General features: G+C 32.0%; 2 protein-coding genes across 2 annotated transcripts; both read left to right on the top strand.

The window, feature by feature from the left end:
* Positions 1-9,993: 9,993 nt before the first annotated feature.
* On the top strand, positions 9,994-12,231 carry LOC133878648 (GDSL esterase/lipase At2g30220-like). Its single transcript, XM_062317224.1, has 3 exons — positions 9,994-10,662; positions 10,932-11,193; positions 11,957-12,231. Exons 1-3 carry the CDS (start codon positions 10,033-10,035, stop codon positions 12,145-12,147), a joined length of 1,083 nt encoding a protein of 360 aa, XP_062173208.1. The 5' UTR covers positions 9,994-10,032; the 3' UTR covers positions 12,148-12,231.
* Positions 12,232-17,438: 5,207 nt separating this feature from the next.
* On the top strand, positions 17,439-19,141 carry LOC133876946 (GDSL esterase/lipase At2g30310-like). Its single transcript, XM_062315168.1, has 3 exons — positions 17,439-18,059; positions 18,482-18,743; positions 18,936-19,141. The coding sequence occupies exons 1-3, from the start codon at positions 17,439-17,441 to the stop codon at positions 19,139-19,141; spliced, it is 1,089 nt and encodes a 362-aa protein (XP_062171152.1).
* The last annotated feature ends 1,846 nt before the right edge of the window (positions 19,142-20,987 follow it).

The raw sequence follows: 20,987 nt of genomic DNA, 5'->3' as shown, positions 1-20,987 counted from the left end.
GTTAATTAATATTCGAGTGGGCAGGCGTACGTACAAACCAGCCGCAGATCGTTCTTCTTCTTCTTTTTCACTCTAATTATCATTTTACATTGATCTCAAAATGGATAATAAATTATTAGTTTTGATTTAGACAATTTTAAATTAAACACTTTTTTTTTTCTTTTTTTTTTTGTTCTTTGGTATTGTGCTAGTTGAATAATGAATATCACACTCATTTGCGCGTTTTCTGAATAAGCCGAAACGTTTTTAATTCAAGCCCTATAGTTTATTGTTTGGCACCCTGGACTATGCAGGTCTATTGCATATCTCAACAAGAATTAAATGTGAAACAGTTTTACAAAATCTGTTTTTTACATTACTAGATAACGTTGTTGTTGGGCCTAATGACCGGAATACCCGGCCCATCGGTCATACTGAGTTAAGCAATAGAGTTATCTCATGTCCGCTTGCTCCAACAAACAAACTCTCGTACTTATCTTTCTTCCTTTTTTGTAAGTACCTCGAATCACTATTTTGGCCCCCAAGGTTAACTGTTTTAACAGTTGTAAAAGACGTCTAATTAATAACTAATTCTACAAGTATGATGAAAGAAAAATATTTGGGATAGTACTACAATTTCTTTTACATTAATGTTTTACAGACTCACGTGATAATCCACATTTTAGTGGTGACACCGTAAGTGACTATTACTTCAGTTTGTAAACGTGGTAAGTGCCATATAGAACATGATTATGAACATGATTACAGATCACATTTTAGTAACTGACATGATAATTGACACGTGAATTACTACGCCAGTTTGTAAGAATTTTATATAAAAAGCTTAAACACCCCTAACATCACTCCTTATGAAAATAACTTTTACCTCTTTCTTTTAGTTAATGGTTCGTATCCGTTAACAAATGTCTTAATGAACATTTACTATTATACATATATATTCTCTGATCGATCAATAATTTTATACAATTTTTTAAGAAAAACATATTATGTTTGCCTTAGTTTATATATGTAAATACATAAAAGTAACCTAGTGTGAGGAGTACGTACTGATGAGAGAATTGGCCGGCCTGCTCGTGTGCGTGGTTGTATCCAGTGAACTGCCACCGATGCACACTAGGGGACGAAGCTTCGTGGGTCGGAGGTTTCGGGCACCGACCGCAGCTGCAGAAAGAACAAAAAAATGACAATTATGGCGAAGGAAACGCACGAGGTGCGCCATAAGATTCTGATCACGTACTGTGAGATCGAATCTAAACAGAAGATGGAAACTAAATATGTCTATATCCATATATAATTGTACAACGTGGGTTTAGCCTGTCTTCACACTAAATCCAAGGTGAAAGCTTGATTAGTTTATGTATATATTGCTCATGGAATATCATCATTGGTACTTGGAGTATGATTGAAGCTCTAACCCCTATCTACCGTGGTACTTTTTTAATCCCCTACGCCTAATCTTCTCGTACTTGCTCCACCACCGTACCCCCTCCTAATTAAGGAATAACCATTCTTAACATTGACCATCATTTAAGTGCTCATTATCGATCTCTAGATACCCGTATTGGGATTTTAGATAATTTTATTATTTGAAAAAAAGTTTTTATGAAATTTATTTGTCCGTATAAGTCCCGAACAATTTGTTCATTTATTGAGGTAGCTAGGTTGATCTCATAAAGACATCTTTATATTTATTGTTCGGGTTACTAACAATTCAAATTAACAACAAATTACTAATCAAATCTACCTTAGAAATTGAAATTAGAATTGTTAGATTTGAGACACATGTCCTAATTATGTCTTGGTATGAGACGTGTTTCAATCTCAATAGGTCATTTCAACTGAAAACAAGATCCAAGCCAAAACCCAATAAAAAAATGTTCATACTTTGTCTTTAACCTTAGATTCGTCCTTATGGGTGGCACTATGAGACAGTAACTCAAATGTAATTAAATTAGACATACAACTCTTAGGGGTTAAACTGACACCAATTCAGTGTATCAACGTACGTGCGGCCCAATGAGGCGGTGCACGGAATCTGAAGTCAATTAATTAAGGAGTAACATGTGCATGTTCAATTAGGGGAACTAATTAAAATTTGCATGCACACGACAGTTTTAAGATCTTAGCAAATCATGTTTGGTTATGGATTAATAGATTTATATAGCTATAGCTGGTCTTCGCAAACTTCTATGTGATAGAAACTCAATATACTTAGATATTTTTATAGAACACTTGTCACCGGGGACGGAATCAACAGGGTGGCGATGGCCTCTTCCCGTTTTAAATTAAGTTTGATTTTTCATTCATATTTGGACCTCCCAATAAGAAATCTTGACAACAGGAACAATTCTTGGATTTTGGAAGAAAACATTTGGTGAATGTTGTCCAAGAGAGAATTAGGTGAAATGTCAAGCTCTTTAATTTGTACGTAGATAAACATGCAAGCTAGGCTTCATTTTTATATGAAGCATCTAATTAAAATCTAAATCATGCAGGTTGGTAAGATCAGTATCCTGGAATGGTCCCCTGATAAACCATCACGATGTGTGGCTCATCTTTCTCATGGAGTACCCTTCTAAGATTCGTGTTGTTCACAAGAATTTAAGTATTTGGTAAATTAATTAAAATCGTAATTTGACATTTAAAATTATAGTTTGGCCTTCAAAACCGCGTGTTTTAAAAATGGGTAACGTTAGAAACTACATTTTTACCTTGCAGCTTTCTTACAATACTGATGTGGCCGTCTCAACTATCCCTTGGATCAATTATTTTTTAAAAAAAAAAAATAAATAAAAAATTGTAAGTTCGGGGGTTGGGACTATCACGTGTGAGGTAGTTGTGAGATAAAAATTGTACTATATATATAGCATTACTTTTTAAAAATAGACCCAGCCACTTGCCTACGATTTGATAACATAAAATTTTTTTTCACATTTTCAAACCTCCATTTTTTAAAATTGCACTCCCAATCAAGATGTTTACCTCAATATTATTTAAAAACACATTTATAATCTGCAAAATCGTAATAACAAGCGAATTATGAGTCTAATAAGAATAGCAAAAGCACTAAGAAAATGGAGGAGGTAAAAATTAAATTGGAAATAAACAAGGCAATAAATCAGGATATGGACAAAGAGAGAAGAAGCAAAGCTGGAAAGTCGTGCCTTAATTGAACAGCATAAAGCGTTCATGAGAGCTCCACGAAGTCCTCCAAGACACTAATGCTCATGTCTTCTTTTCCTTTTGAGAAACCATTATAATTGGAACACCAAAACCGAGTTGGATGCTTAACCCATATGTTTCAACACTTTCTGTTATCTTTCAGAAAATAGAGATTTTCAATAAAATTCATGAAATCCTCTTGTTAACTGATATTTTGATATTGATAAGTTACATTTTACCCTCTAAACTATCACTCTAATTACAATACTTACGCCTCTTAAGTACAACTCATTACAATTCTGACCTATAAACTATCAAAATATTTCAAGTTATACCATAATTCGGATTTAATTCTTGGATTTGGGTCAATGAAAATATTAACAAGTGTGCATGAACTGTTTATCTTACCAAAAATACCCTCAATTTGAAGAGTACATTTTCTCACCAAGCTGGGGCTTGGATTGAATGGTTGTATTGTCTTCTTAATTATGGGATGGCTGCGTGGCCGCCCCTTATTTTCTCTTGGACTAGTCGTGCAGCCACCCATTATTTGTTCTCGGGGGATGGGCCAATTGGTGGTTGTTTTCTCGTGGGGTCTCTGTGTGGCCAACACCTATTTTCTCTTGGGCCACCCATTGTTTTCTCGATCTCCACTCCTCTCTTCTCTTGGCCTGATTGTGCGGCCATCCCTGACTATCTTCTAGGGTGACTGCAACCCCCCTATCTACTAGGAGAGATTGAGTCATTGAGATAGTTTTATTTAAAAAAAAAAAAAAAAATTCTTTCAAATTGAGGTATTTTTGGCCGAATAAATAGTTCATGTGTGCATGTGATTGGGACGTGTAAATTAAAAACTTTTCATCCAAACTCACGGCCAAATGATCTAAGTAAGGGTGTAACTTGAAATATTTTGATAGTTTATAGGTCCCGAGTTGCAATGAATTAATTATAGTTTAAACATGTAAGTGCCGTTGAGATGATAGTTGAAGGGGATAAAGTATATATAATATATACCTTTAATATAATCTTCCTACATAAAATGATCGAGATAGCTTAGAGGCCAATCATCAAAAAGTTGTGGTAGGTATTCATGTCTGAATTATTTCCAATTAATTACGTACCAGCAATCCATTGCACCGAAATTTGTCGTCTTCCTTGCTCGATCAGCCAAAATCTTCATAATCTTTTTAACAATAGGTGTAAGATATAATAGCATTAATTAGCTCATATATATATGTTTGTTAAATCAAGCTCCTGTAAGATTTTCTCAGATTTGCAGAAATTTTTTTTATAAGGCTTCAATAGGGAGAAAAATCTATAGTTGGTGAGATATACTGTCTCGTCTTCAATATTATATGCATGCATGGTTCTGCGTGTTTGAATAAAAAGTTAAGCTTGAAATCAAGCATGTCATCGCAACTACGTACCAGCCGGTTTAAAATTACAATTTTTTATTTTGCTTCATGTTTCTGGACATCAAATAGTAAGGGTGACAATTTTTGTTCGGGTGTTGAGTTTGAGTTGTGTCGAAACAAGAATACAAGATCGACTATATAGGTGACGGAGGACAAAAGGAATTTTTCAGAAAATATATAAAGATCAAAAAACAGGAAAAATGGATAAATCTTGCGTTAATTCAAAGTTTTATCAAAATAACTAATAGAATAGGTTGAACTAAAGTCTCGATCAGTGACCTTGACAGAGTGTCAACAACAAAAGAGAAGAGAATCATCTCAAACAAAACAAATATTTAATTTCATTAATCATCATAATCTAACCCCCATTGGAGTACAGAAGAGCATTTAAATAGACAGTACTTACAAAACCCTAATTCTAATTAGACTCATTGACTAAACCTAATCCTAATTTGAATTACTTTTGGGCCAAGCCCATTATATATTGAATTATAAAATAATACAACTCTTAAAAATAACCATAACTCTATTTTGACTGACTTTGGGCCAAGTCCATTATTAAATTACAAAATTCATTAACTCTTAAAATATAAAACCTAAATAATCTAAAGACCAAATATTCTTTTTTCATCCTGCATCAATTTATAGGTCAACTATAATCTGACTCATTTAATTAAACTGGGTTAGACACCTCAACTCTAACCCGCTAATTTTGTATTAAATTGAATTTCTTGAGAGCTTTTTCAAATTTATTTGTGGTTATATATATATATATATATATATATATATATATATATATATGTGATCAACTACATCAGTCTCAGAACAAATTAAGAGTAATGCTAAAAGTTACATTTTTTATCTCACAATTGTCCTATAATGCTGACAATCCTAGCCAACTTTTATATTAGTTCTTGTTTAAAAAAACGAAAACAAAAAAACAAAATCAAAGATTAATTGGGACACAACCTCAACATTATGGAATGGATATTGAATAAGAATGTAGTATATAGAATTACTCTAAAATCAAATATACACGTTCATATTTCTAGATAATTTGGGTTGGAATCAAATAAAATAGAAGATATTGAGCACAACTCATGCATGCTAGAAATCCAATACATATATATATATATATATATATGGGCGCTAAGCTCGAGTAAAGATTGTACAAAATTATATGATTTCTTTTTAAAATTTTGGATAGTTGTTGCAATTCTTTTAATTTTGTAGTCTCTATAGAACCTTTATATTAACTCTTACTAAAATATGTGATAATAGTGGGTTAGACGTACATTGACACTTACCCAACAGTAAGTGTAGATGAGTAAATAAGGATTCACTAGGCATATGTTAATTAATTTATTGCAATTAAATAATATTAAGAGGATTTATTGGTACGTACGTAGGCCCATTCTAGAGTAAGTTTAGTTTGATCTATTAATTTTTTCTTCTTCTTTTTTCGGATTTAGCACCTGCAAAAATCTCTATAAAATATAATATTTGAACCCCTTGGAATAATTTAGTTGGTCTCGTTGCCTGCATCACAAGGTTGAAAAATATTCCAACAACATATAAACAGTGATTGAACACGAGCGGATCTTATTATAATGATTGAGATTAGGGATCATTAATTATCCAAAGAGTGAAAAAGGATAGACATCCGTGTCAAAGGGAATAAGATCTTTTCCATTTTCAAATCAAATAAATAGTATATATTTCAAGATTTAAAAATTAATGATGCATCTAACGTTAGCATGTCTTTTTTTTAAAAAAAAAAATTAAATAATGTATAATTATGTGCATCGTTAAATGCACAAATTTTAAAATCATCATCATAAAATGGATAAAATGAAATGGATCGAAGAGAATCCTTGTCCATGAAAAGAAAGTTTCAATCCAATGTAAAACTTTTATTGAAGTCGATTAAGAATATTGAGTTTGTCAGATTCTATATTTGTTAACAATTTTTCTTGATGTTACATCACTTTTTCAATCGCATCTTCACACTTTAAAAAGTTGCAATGTTGTCATGCTTGAAAACTTTGCAATGTCACTTATCCGTTAAGATTTTTCTGTTATGCAATGTCACTTATCCGTTAAGATTTTTCTGTTAAATCCTTACGGAGGATGACAAAATACCAAAAGTATCTCTATTTTATTTTTATTTTAAAAAAATATATATATATATATATAAAAAAAAAAAATAAATAAAAATAAAAATAAAAATTGACATTTCTGTGACCCACGGCCAAGTTGGCTGTGGGACTTGGCCGTGGGTGCAAGTTTTTTTAAAAAATAATAATAATAATTATTATTATTATTTAATTAAGGTAATTTTGTAATTTTATAAATTTTACAAAAATATAAAGGACATTTCACCTATTAACGGTTAGATTTGGACCCTAAATCCTAATTGTAGAGGTGACATTGCAAGTTTTTCAAACATGGCGACTACTCGATATTTCAACTTTTTAAAGTTTAACGGTACAATTGCAAAAGTGATGAAGCATCAAGAGAATAAGTAAAGTTTTTCTTTGTGCTTTTTTTTTTTTTTTTTTTTTAATTAAAAAGGCAGCCAAACAAGATCAATTATAGCTATTCTAACTAGACATGACCATAGTAGCACCTACTCAAAGATTCTCCTTTTGGGAGCTTGAACTCCTAACCTTGTGCCCAATCACTTTAAAAATTTCTTTGACACGCTACTAAACCATCCTATTTATAAGTTTTTTTTATTATTGCAACAAAACAGCTAGATCACACCATCTTCCTCCTCTAGTGTGAGAGAGGAAAATAGAGAGGAAATGAGGATAGGCCCATGGCATGTTACAATGAGAAGCCCAATAGGTTAAGCTGTGCATTTATGCACATATATATAATTTGAAGCACACAATATTCGGCCATGCATTGATTTTAAAATGAACACGTACAAATAACTAGATATGATAACAAAATGATGTAGATGATGAAAGGTGTGTAAAAGTAATATACCAAACAGACGTATAAATAACGTTATCCATAAAGCTAGGTACGTATTAATATAAATTGGAAGATTTTCCCTCTCATCTCAAATATTTCGAGCTTCATTGTCTATTTGCTCGATAATGGAAAGGATCTCTTCCTTCTTAGCTCTTCTTTGTTATCTTACGTACTTATACATATATATATATATATATATATATATATATATATATATATTTTCATCTTATTTTGTTAACTTGAACGGTTGATCAACGTACTTAATTATCTAATATGTACTCTTTTGCTTTTTGTAAGGCGGTTGCGTCCTTTTATAATATGCCTTATCGACCAGAAAAAGACTTATCAGACTGGCCATGACTCTTCCTCGATTATTCTCATTATGTTCCTCGTGGATTTCTTACGTGTTGCCACCCTAATCGATCATATCAACAAAATCTCATTGCTGTTTCTTGTAGAACTCATCCTTTTATCTTCATGCCAAAACTGTCGTGGAACTCCTTAATTAGTACGTTTTTCTCGACAACCAAATACATGGTGGATAGATCAAGATTTTTTTATAGGGTTAATTACGTACACTTAACCATCTTCAACTATCGCTCATATAAGTACATGTTGCTCCTCACGAAATACCACATGTCACACTTAATCTCTTTCAACTACCAATCATTTAAAAAAAATTAAAAAATTAAAAAAAAAAAAAAAAAAATGTTTGCCCATATCATTAAAATAGACGAAATCTTGACTGCATGTCATGTATGTACATGCATTTTTTAGACCGAATCAGACTCTTTTTATACCTACTTCTAGCCGGATCTATCAAAATTTGATGGAAATCATGTGTGATCTCTACAAACTGTAAATGATTTTTCTCACGAGCATTTGAAGATGATAAACTTCTATTACAAGATCCAAATAGAGTTTCTTTTAACATCAAAAGGAAAAGGAAATGGATATTAAGAAGAAAGTTGGATCCAAACCCCTAATTAATGGAAAAGGAAATCCCATACCAGTTACAAAAAAATCCATACGAGGGCCAGCTAAAAAATCCAATTTGGTAGTTTCTGTTCAATATATGGGGTTTAGGGTGTTGAATGAGCAAGACAAACGAAAATGATTTGGTATTTTCATATAAATTGTATTTTGTGTTTTTTGTTGACTTGTCAATCTCTAAGTGAATACCGTACAATAAAGGCTTTACAGCCCATCTTAATAGAAGGTATCCTCGTTATTAATAGGAACCAATGGATACTGATATAGGAAAGTTCTATTGAAAACAATGGCTGAGAATTGAAAAAAATCTATCCATTACAATATCCTAATAATTTTAGAGAATCCCATAAAACACCAATTTAGAATATTGATAACAGTTTCAATTACCTTTTTATAGGGCAATAAAACTACTTGGCTTCCGGCTGATCATTGTTTTCCCTTTTTTCTTTTTCTTTTTTTCTTTTTTTTTTTGTTTTTGGAAAAATATACATAATTCCCTCAAACTATTACTTTATTGTCAATGTCCCCTCCAAACAACCAATTGTGTCAATCTCCTCTTCTAAACTACCAAAAAATGTTAGTGTCCCCCCTAATGACAAAAATACCCTTAATAAAATCATTCAATTTTTTTTAAAAAAAAAATATAAAATAACAAAAAGTTATACAAAAAATAAAAAATAAAAACAAAAAACAAAAAATAAAAATAAAAACAGGTTTTTCTCTTTTTTTCATTTGTTTTTTTAATTTTCGGTTATTTTTTCGTTTTATTTTTAAAAAAAAAACAAAAAAATCGTTCTTTTTTTTTTTGGTTTTTTCTTTAATTTTTTTAATTTGTTTTTAAAAAATATATTTCCTTATTTTTCATTTTTCATTTTTAGTTTTCGTTTTTTTCGAATTTATAAAGACATTTTTGTCTTATTGAAGAAAAAAAAATTATGGTTATTTTTGTCTTTTTATTGGCCTTACGGAAGACATTAACATATTTTGGAAGTTTGAAATGGGACATTGACATAATTGGTAGTTTGATGGTGGGACATTAATAATTAAATGATAGTTTGAGGGGATATGTATACTATCTCCCTCCCCTTTTTAATTTTTTTTTCGTTTATGGTTCTCTTTCAAGTCATACAGAAATGGGTACATTGACTACATTAATCCATTAGCATCGATCCCAAGCTTTCTATACTGGTATACATTGGTAGAATGGTTTAGGAATTTTAAGAAATCCTAATTCTCGATAAAACACCAATTTAGAATATTATTGATAGCTATTTAAATTACCTTTATATAGGAAATTTGGCATCCAGCTCACTGATTCGATCTTCTTCTTCTTCTTCTTCTTTTTTTTTTTTTTTTTTTTTTTTTGGTTCTTTCAAGTCATATATATAAATAGTACGTACATTCATTAGCATCTCCATGCTTATTGCTGTATGAACGTAGACCACCAATCCAGCATCCCCCTAACGGAATTCAATCAAAAATGGCCTCCCTTATCTTCTTCGTCGGTATATTGGTACACGTTTCTATGATATCCTTCAAAGCATGCAACGCCATAACATTAACGCCCAAAATTTCGCCAAAGTTTCCTGCCATTTTCATCTTTGGTGATTCAACAGTAGATTCCGGCAACAACAATTATTTTGAAACACTAGCTAAGGCCAACCACAAGCCATACGGTCAAGACTTTCCGGGTCATATTCCTACAGGGAGGTTTTCTAATGGAAAACTCGTTTCAGACTTCTTGGCCTCCATGCTGGGGATAAAAGAAACAGTTCCTCCTTTCTTGGATCCATATCTATCAGATCGTGAACTCCAAACGGGTGTCTGCTTTGCATCCTCCGGTTCCGGGTACGACGATATAACGCCGGAAGTATCCCGAGTAATTCCGGTGAGGAAGCAGGTTGAGCAGTTCGAGATGTATTTGGCGAGGCTTAAGGGAATTGTGGGAGAAGAAGAAGCTAAGAAGATAATCAACGGATCATTGGTTATTATTAGTGCAGGAACTAACGACTTTATTTTTAATTTCTACGGCGCGCCGACAAGGAGGTTAGAATTCGACGTTAGTGAATACCAAGATTTTCTTCAAAACAGGCTGCAAAACTTTGTTAAGGTAGCATGCATGCAATATTTCTCCCTCTGTGTCTTACTTTTCCATGCATGTTTTCACGACAGTCGACGTTAATTTTCTGGAATGTTTTTGATATGATCATACAAAGGCCTGCAACTATAACTTCTTCCTTAAATAGAGAGACGTAAATCAATCATTTTTTTGTCGAGAAATGCTATAACATTAATGGTTATAGGCTTATAGTGGCTTAATTTCATTGATTAATCTGTTAATATATATTGCTTAATTTTCATTTATATGTATACTTGCAGCAACTATACGAGCTGGGATGCCGTAAAATGCTTATAGCTGGGCTTGTTCCAATTGGTTGCTTGCCCATTCAGATGACCTTGAAGTTTCAGAATCCGGAGGATAGAAAGTGTATAGAGAATCAAAATTTAGATGCCAAAATTTATAACAGCAAGCTTGTTAATCTATTACCCCAAATACAGGCACAGCTTCCAGAGAGTCATATTGCCTATGCAGACGTGTATGGGCCATTGAGTGACATGATTAATAACCCAACGAAGTATGGTAAGTTGATCCACCTGATCTCAAATTTACATTGATCTGTTATTCATTCAAGACATCCAAGACATCTCTTGTTATTGAATATCGAGGATCAAGATAGACATTTTCGAGCATTAAATGGGTTTATACTAAAAGTAGTGGTTTTTTTAATTCTGACTACCCTTGATTATTCAATAATAGGAGATGTCGTGTTATTAAATAACAGGATGTAAGCAAAACTCCTAACTGAAACTCTCCCAGTAACAGTGTTTATATGGCCTTTAATTTTGTATGTGGGGGCAATTTCATATAGTTTTTCCTTCGGGGGGAAACTACGTACATTTTTATATATATCTCCTCAAACTATCATCAAATTTGCAATATTTTCTTAAACTACAAAAAGTTGTGATTGATCCCCCAAACTTCCTAGCCCTTTCACTTAACCCTTCATTAGGGTTTTAAGTTGATCAAATTCAATGGAAAATGGGTCACGTGCCATATCAAACGTGCAAAAATACTTAACTTCACTTGTCATGGCCGGAGAGCTAGCCATAGGTCTTTGTCAGGCCAGTTCAATTCGCACGTGCCCCGTTTTCCTATTAAATCTAATGGAAGGGCTAGATAGATTGGATAGTCGATTGCAATTTGTTTTTGTAATTTGAAGATGTTACAAATTAGAAGGTAGTTTGAGGAGTTATATATGCAGTTTTCCCTTTTATTTTTGAGTGTTTTATGCTGAGAGAAAATTAACTTAATAGAAAGTATATATGCATGTCTTGCCCAACAGGTTTTGTAGAAACTAAGAGAGGGTGTTGTGGCACCGGGTTGATAGAATTCGGACCCTTGTGTACTCCGGAGACTCCAACATGCGAGATGGCTTCAAAGTACTTATTTTGGGATGCCGCTCATCCAATTGAACTGGCCTATCGCTACATTGCTGCAATTCTTGTAAAGCAAGTCATTCCCAAGTTAGTATGAACACAGTCGTCATTGGTTAGTTCAATCGGATAAATAAGAACAGTTTAGATGGAAAATTACGTACGGTTCTTATTAGAATATTAATCAAGCAATTAACTTAAATCCTTCGGCTTAAACTTTTGAGAAAAGTTGTAATTTAACTTATTATCAATATAAAGGCTTTAAATTCGAACATTTTTTTCATCATTTTCACGTAATGGGTCTCATTTTTTAAGATTTTGGAGTGTGAGGTAATTTATCACTTCTTTATGTCTCAACCAATTGTGAATTGTCCATGTAACACTTCTTTATGTCTCAACCAATTGTCCATGTGATATATATATATATATATATATATATATATATATATATATATATATGCTAACTTGATTGATAATTTTGGGGGTGAGGTTATTTCTTTAGTCTCTATATAAGCCTTTATCAAGAATCTTTTTATTGTGAAAAAACAAATGAAATTGGATGCCATCTAATTATCATATTTGATATAAGTTTGGCTTATGAAAAATTAATGACTGAAGATCTCATGTGCAAAAATTAATGTTGGAGATTGCTAGCTCCACTGAAAAAAAAAAAAAAAAATTGGAATTCTTCTATAATCTTGTAATTTTTACTGTTTATTTTTGCACACAAAAATCTTAGTAATCTTTTTAACGGAAACAAGCCAATTAAACTAGTTTGATATTAATTTCAAAAGTAGAGAAATTAATATTAATAAAATCGTTTATTTTGTCAGACTTTGACTCTTTCTCTTCCATCTTATCTGCCTCTTACGATGATGAAGAAAATGATGATTTTAATCATTTAAATTAATATTAATATTTTTTTTTTTCACGTGTGGGTATAAACTCTCTCTTATTATGTGAAGTTTAAAACATGAAATATTTAATTTAAATAAGAAGTGAATGTTGGAGACATGGTTCAACTCAATCAAGATTTGATACCATGTTAAACAATCACTTATCCCAAAAGCTTAAGATAGGAATAGATAAATATTTTAATTATTTAATTTATATGCTAACAATGACTTAGCCATTTAAATTTATCGATATCATATTGTACGGAATTTGAATTTTTAAATTTATCAAATTTGACCATCTAATGTTTTATATATACTGTATTAGAAACAAAAATTGCATAAGCTAAATTATATTTTGTTTCTATTCTAAGAAAATATATATATATATGGTAGGGTGCATGGAATTATAACAATGGACAATTACTTATTTAGTCTCTAGAGTTTGCAAGTGTACCAAACTGATCTTTAGGTATCAAAAGTATCAAATTAATCTTCGAAATAAGCTTCCTGTCTAAAATAATTCTCCTGTCAGTTATTTGACAAAAACCATTAAATGCCCACGTGGATTCACACCACAACCAATTATCGATTGACATGTGACATGGCCAATATCGCAGCCTATTGAAAAATTCCAAGTTTACCCCTAAAATTAAAATTAAAAAATAAATAAACAATAAATAAATAAAAGCAACAACAATAACAACATACCTACGGTTTGAACACAACTTGACTCAAATTTAGAAACATATTGATGAATTAGTCTTTTTTATGTTACATTTTAAATTTTTCCTTGACATTTATTTCTAAGTTAAAAATGGGCAAAAATTAGATATTGAATTTAAACCAAAGACAAGAAAAAACATGGTAACCTACAACAAATCCAGGTGGGATGTCTTCTCCACCTCACTCAAAATTTAGAAGGATATTTGTCCGTACGTCTTCATTATTTTACTTGGGATAAATTAAAGAAGTTGACATCTAGATAGAACACCTTTTAAATATCTTGTTATTTTCCTGCTAGTTAAAATAGGCATATGTTGAATAATCCAGCTCATTGCACTCTAAATTAAGAATATTAACCAATCTAACTACATAACTTCAAAACAGGAAAAAAAAAAAAAAAAAAATACTAGTTCAAAGAAGTTAAAGATGGCAATTAACTCCAACTTTCTTCTTTTTTTTTTTCTTCTTCTTCTTTCTTTCTTTCTTTCTCGTTCTCTCTTTTTTGTTTAAAGGTAAAACTCTGTATTTGATACTTGGCTATGAGTAAGGTTATTTTTCACACTCATTTCACATATGTTGACATGAAAAAACATTCTATGTTTTAAGTGAGGTGGCTGAATTACCCCTAAAAATGGTGACTTTTTTATTTCTTTTTTTATTTTTCTTTATGTTTTTAATATTTATGTTTAAAAGATTTATATTAACATTCACTAAGTAATTATTTAAAAAGACAAAGGTATGAGATCAATGAGAAAAGAGCAAATTCATTTAGAGAGATTAGTAACAAGAAAGAAAAATAAAGAGAGATAATGGTAAGTGTAAGTGATGATGACTCACACATATTATAAGTTTAAGACCTCATTTGATTCGCGAAATAGACTCCTGGAATAGAATGACTATTCTTATGGAATAGCTATTATTTTGTTTGGTAGAGGTTTATTCCTTAGAATGGTTATTCCCATTGGAATAGCTATTCCCTTACGAAGAGAAACACCGATTCCTCTAAAAAATGAGAGAAATAGCTATCATAATGAGAATGAACTACAATTTCCAGAAAAAAAAAATACTCTTATTTTTTATTTTCTTTCATTTTTTTTTTCAAAAAAAAAAATGAAAAAAATAAAACCCTAACCCCGGTTGGCTGACCACCCCAATGGGTGGTCATCCAGCCACATAGGGTGCCGGGGTGGTCGCACCACCTTCGGAACGCCTCATGGTGGACCCCCGAGATATTCCAAAGGTGGTGCGACCAACCCCTGCGCAATGGGGGGTGGCCCAATTCTCATTGGGGGTGGTCGTCCATCCCCGATTCTCATCAAGGGTGGCCGGCCACCCCTGGTTCTTTGGTGGGTGGCCGACCATCCATTACCACCCACAATTTTTCAAAAAAAAAAAAAAATTGTTTTTTGTTTTTTTTTATATAATTTGAGTTTTTTAAAAAAAAATAATAATAATAATATATATATATATATATAATGTCTGGTTTTTTTAATAATTTTAATTGAATTCCAATTAAGGTGTATGAGTTGTTACCAAACTAAATATTATGAATAATCATTCCATTCCATTCTCTTTTATTCCTGAGAAGAACTATTTCATTTTCTAATGGAACACCCATTCGATCCGCAAACCAAACGAGGCTTGAGTAATGATATTTAGTATATTTTTAATATACGATTGTCTGATTTTTACTATTACATTACTAAGTTGTATGACAGTATAGTAAGAGTCTATTTGGGTTTGTGATTTCAAAAAATTCAATTTAAAAATAACAATTTTAAAATGTATAATATTTGAAAAAATAATTTTTAAAAATGCAGTTAAGCGTTTGACAAAATCACAGTTTGGCATTTAAAAATACAGTTTTCTGGGTTTTCAAATCGTAGTCAATAGGGTGTATTTTTAAAAACGCAAATCTCATACGATTCATTTTTTACAATTTAGTTTAAATTCGTATTTTTTGTCTACGAAATCATAATTTCAAACCCACCTTAATTAAATAGCATTACTTTATAAATTAACAAAGAGCACACGACTTATTATTTTAGTAAATAATCTTTCTAAATATGAGAGAGAAAGTAAAAGAGATATAAGATTTTGAAAAATAAAAAAATAAAGAAAGTTATTTCAGTTTTATATTAGCATTCACTAAGTATTTATTTTAAAAGACAAAGATATTCCTAAAGTGAGCGCTGCTTTCACCAAAATTATGCCAATCATCACACTTTGGCAATTAATGACGGTTCCCCAGGTTGTGCTAAATTTTGTGGAATATCTATTTTAGTAAGAGAAATTAGTTAAGAATAATGATTCAATGCCACTTAAATATATAACTTTTCACCACCTTGCCTATATGATAAGGTAGTCCCCACTACTTTTTGAGTTTTTTTATTTTTTAAAAATAAATTAAAGTGGGGAACCACCTTGCCACATAGATAGGATAGTGTAAAGTTGTATATTTAGGTGGTAGTGAATCATTACTCATTAGTTAATGAGAGTAATGCTGCACCCTACACTCATTTATCAAACCATGTTATATAATTGGGATGACGTGAAAATAAAAAATTATCTTTTATTTTATTTTATTTTTTTTAAGTGCTGATTTTCACTACCACGTCATCAAGTTGTATGATAATATTTTACTCTTTTTTTTTTCTTTTTTATAATTTTTGTCTGCATTGAATATCAAAATGATTGAAGTTATACATACATTACATTCGATCATATCATTGATAAGATATTAAACTAAAACAAATAAAGGAAATTGTTGTGATTTAACATGCATGTTTGCCAACTCCAAGTATTCTGGCAGTATCAATCAACCTTTTAACTTTTTTTTTACAAAAAAAATAATAATAATAATTAATCGGAGCTGATTCAATGAGTAATTGGCACTGTCACATTAGTAAAATATGATAAAAATATAATTTTTAGTGTTACTCTTCTCAAAATAATGGGCAACCGCTGTATAAGTCTAAGCAATAATAAGGCACCAAAATGGAAAGTTATAAAGAGTGATTTGTAATGAAATATGATGTGAACAAAAAAATGTGACGTTGAAAAGTCATTGATTGTGTAATTATATATGTAATCCACAACCTAAATAATGAGAATCTATATTTAATTGAGTAATGATTCACTACCATCTAAATATACAACTTTTCACCACCTTATTTATCTGGCAAGATGGTCCCTCACCTTAATTTATTTTTAAAAAATTAAAAAAAAAAAAACTCAAAAAGTAGTGGGGGACCACCTTGCCACATAGGCAAGGTGGTGAAAAATTGTATATTTGGGTGGCATTGAATCATTACTCTATTTAATTCTTCTAACCATTAAATTCTTCTAACCATTAATTCTTCTAAGCATTTAATTCTTCTAAGCATTTAATTCTTCTAACCATTAAATTGTTCTTCTTTTTAAAAACAAAAAAGAAAAATACTAATCCAATAATTGGTTGGAATTACCGTAGAATAATTGTGTGATAAAAATGTAGTTTCTAATTAATTAATACTTACTCTTTTCATGTGTTGAGTCTGCTCATACATGGAAGGTTGAGAGAGACTATATGTAATATCATAAACAGAATCACTGTTGGTAGAAATAATTAACTTGACATCATGAACAATTTTACAGTGAATCCTGACATGTTCTCCCACATTAAAAATGACCATATATTGAATGTTCTGTTGTTATTGCGTTCTATATATAGACTACTAAGACTAGGCTTTCCTGCAAGGGAATTCACAAATTAATTCAGACTCGTGAAGAAATGAAAATCTTACTACCACCTTTCTTCATCATATTCCTTCAGGTCTTAACCACCATTTCCCACACATGCAAAGCCTCTACAACCTTACCAAAATTCTCAGCTATGCTAGTCTTTGGTGATTCAACGGTAGATACTGGTAATAACAACCATGTTTTAACCCTTTTTCAGGCCAACCATAACCCATATGGTCAAGATTTTCCCGGCCAAATTCCTACAGGGAGGTTTTCTGATGGGAAACTCATTCCTGACATGATAGCAAGCTTTCTAGGGATCAAAGAGAGTGTTCCTCCCTTTCTAGATCCATATATATCGAACGATGAACTCCGAACCGGTGTTACTTTCGCATCGGCTGGATCCGGGTTCGACGATCTGACTGCTGCTGCAGCTGGGGTCATCCCATTTTCGAAGCAGATCCTGTACTTCAAAAGTTACATAGAAAGGCTTAAAGGGTTTGCAGGGGAACTCGAGGCCATGAAGATAATTAATGGTGCTTTGGTCATTATCAGTGCAGGAACTAATGACTTTGGTTTCAATTTCTATGATATACCCATAAGGAGGCACCGGTTCACTATTGGTGGATACCAAGATTTTCTACAGGATAGGATAAAAGACTTCGTTAAGGTAAAACATGCATCCTCTGCTTTTTGGCCTATAGTTATCAGAAAAATGCTAACCATACTTACGATTTATGTACAGCTAGTTTACGCGCCGATATGGCACTTTTTGTCAATCCAAAAAAAAAATTGCACAAATGAAGGAGCTTATACGTTCTTACTAAGGGTTGGCCGAACAACCACCTTCCCACTGCCATAGGGGTGAGGGGGTGGTCGATCACCCTTACCGGACCTCCAAGGTGATCACACCACCCCCAAAGCCATCAGGGTGGTCGCAACTACTCTAGAGCGAGATTTGGTTGTCGACCACCATATTCCTTTAGTGCAAATTTTTTTTTTGTTAACGTGACAGTGTCATAGTCAGCGCGTATGCAATAGCATAACTCTAATTATCACGCTGATGATGTTACATTGTGTGTAAATGTATAGGAACTTTACGATCTAGGATGCCGTACTATGATTATAGGAGGCCTTCCTCCGGTTGGTTGTCTGCCCATTCAGATGACTGCAAATTTTAAGAACCCGACGAATAGAACATGTGTGGAGCAACAGAATTTAGATGCACAATCTTATAATCAGAAGCTCGCAAACCTCTTACCTAAATTGCAGGAATCACTTCCAGGGAGCAAAATCATCTACTCTGATGCTTATGAGCCGCTGAATGACATGATCAACAATCCACAAAAATATGGTATGGCGTCCTAAGATAGTTGAGAAATGATGCTTCTCCTGCCCATTTTACATCAATTAACGTAACGTGTTTTAAGTGATTTTCGGTGTGAAATGGACGTGAAAAGCATCGTTACTCCCGATAGTAACTATCCCTATCAGTACTCTTTGTGTAATATTTTGGGACTCATGAATTTTTGTGGTGCAACTTCAGGGTTTGTGGAAACGAAGAGAGGGTGCTGCGGAACGGGGTTTTTTGAAACCGGTGAAGCATGTAATCACAAAACTCCAATGTGTGGAAACGCTTCCCAGTTCTTGTTTTGGGATTGCATTCATCCAAGCCAAGCAGCATACCAGCATCTTGCTAAGAACCTAGAGGAGAAAATCCTTCCCATCCTTACACCAGATCACAGCCGTTGATTTATCCAAATCTTCCTTTTCTTCCGTGTCAATAAGAATTAAAAGAAGAGCTTCTACACTTTGATTCAAAGTAATTTTATTTAGTTTAATAAATAAATATATATCCTCTCTTCTTTTTGTGGAGTGTGCGTATCTCTCAAATTAATTAGACACTAAATTGGGCTAAAACCAGGCAATAAACTATATTAATCAATAAATAACCCCAATCTAATTAACTTGAACAGCTCTAAAAAGAAAGATCCATAATGGAAGAATTCTTAATGCACATTCAATGAGACAAACGAACATTAATTCATGAGAAATCCCTCGTCTTTCATCTAAACAATGTTTTATATATATATATTCAAGATGAGACATGTTTTGATTTCGTTATCTTACATATTTTTTGTCCATTTTCGTACAACAAATGTACAAATTCACCATTAAATCTAAAGAAATGATAAAAACTCATTTTCCTTCCCATTTGTCACCCATTTCCGTACAGTGAATTCACTATTAAATTTGTGAGACGAGGTAAGTTAGACATCCATTCCCTACCCATCTCCATTCAATCAATTTTCAAATCTACTATTGAAATTGTAAAACCCAAAAATTCATTGATGAATTTAAAAATGAGATGAGTATGAGATCGATGGATTTCTATCATTTCATTCTCACATATTCAACGGTAAATTTACAAAATAGATGATTTGGAGAATGTGGTGTAACATCTCTCTTAAATCTATAGACAGAACCACGTGTTGGTTTCAAAGACTCAATAATAAATTTTTAAAAAAAAAAAAAAAAATACAAGAGAGTGGCATCGGACACGTACATCTCATTCAAGATAGGAAAGGAGTATATATATATATATATATATATATATATATATTATTGCAACAAAACAGCTAGATCACACCATCCTCCTCTAGTCGGGAGGAGAAAAGAGACAAAGAGGAAATGAGGATAGGCCCAACCTGTAATTACAATGAGAAGCCCAATAGGTTAAGCTGTGCACAGCACGTAATTATTGATAAATGATATCTACATAATTTAAGCACACATTCGTACGTGCCATTGATTTAAAAATAAATAAATAAAAACACTTGACATGGACCAAAAAGGTGTAAAAAAAAATGCCAAAAAGGCGTATAAATAACGTTACCCATAAATATTATATTAATGTTATATATTATATTTTTATCCTATAATTATTTTACTTGGTATAGCAGTCTCAATCAATCATTATTTTTTTTTTTAACAAAGACTAGTGGGGATCGATACGTTAACATTGTGAGATAAAAATATGGTATATAACATTATTCTTATATTAGAAAGTAATGCTACACATGGATTAGAAGATTACCCCCAATCATCTCAAATATTTTGAGCTTCATTCCTACTACATTCCTACCTCATCGTCATGAAAAGATAAAAAAAGTTTGCAAATTAAACTACGAGAGCTTCTACACATCCTCCCCTCATCCCCCTCTTATCACCCTTTTATAATAAAAAAATTGATTTTTAATAAAAAGTTGTCTCTGATGTGACATCAGAGACAACTTTTTAATAAAAATCAATTTTTTTAAGGAAAAGAGGGTGATAAGGGGAGGATGAGGGGAGGATCTTTAGCATTTCCCTTAAACTACTAACTTCAGCACCCACAATTTTACAAAATGGGTCACCTTTCAATCTTTTCCTGAAAGCATTTTCACCCTTTCATCATTTTTAGCTATAGATACTATAACTATATTTAACAATGCTGACATGACACTCTCAATCAAGTCAAATTTACGGAGCAATTATGTAAAAGTTGAGAGTGGTCAATATTGATGGCTAACCAAACAAATCTTATTTATAACAACCA

The sequence above is a fragment of the Alnus glutinosa genome, chromosome 9 (genome assembly GCF_958979055.1).
Source record: "Alnus glutinosa chromosome 9, dhAlnGlut1.1, whole genome shotgun sequence".
In the NCBI taxonomy this organism is placed as follows: Eukaryota; Viridiplantae; Streptophyta; class Magnoliopsida; order Fagales; family Betulaceae; genus Alnus; species Alnus glutinosa.
This window is presented reverse-complemented; position numbering and strand designations above follow the sequence as displayed.

What these genes read in the sequence shown, in the direction of transcription:
- LOC133878648 (XM_062317224.1), top strand. Translation starts at nt 10,033, where the DNA reads ATGGCCTCCCTTATCTTCTTCGTCGGTATATTGGTACACGTTTCTATG. An exon ending in GGCTGCAAAACTTTGTTAAG is followed by an intron (nt 10,663 to 10,931) that starts GTAGCATGCATG and finishes GTATACTTGCAG; the next exon opens with CAACTATACGAGCTGGGATG. An exon ending in TAATAACCCAACGAAGTATG is followed by an intron (nt 11,194 to 11,956) that starts GTAAGTTGATCC and finishes CTTGCCCAACAG; the next exon opens with GTTTTGTAGAAACTAAGAGA.
- LOC133876946 (XM_062315168.1), top strand. Translation starts at nt 17,439, where the DNA reads ATGAAAATCTTACTACCACCTTTCTTCATCATATTCCTTCAGGTCTTA. An exon ending in GGATAAAAGACTTCGTTAAG is followed by an intron (nt 18,060 to 18,481) that starts GTAAAACATGCA and finishes GTAAATGTATAG; the next exon opens with GAACTTTACGATCTAGGATG. An exon ending in CAACAATCCACAAAAATATG is followed by an intron (nt 18,744 to 18,935) that starts GTATGGCGTCCT and finishes GTGCAACTTCAG; the next exon opens with GGTTTGTGGAAACGAAGAGA.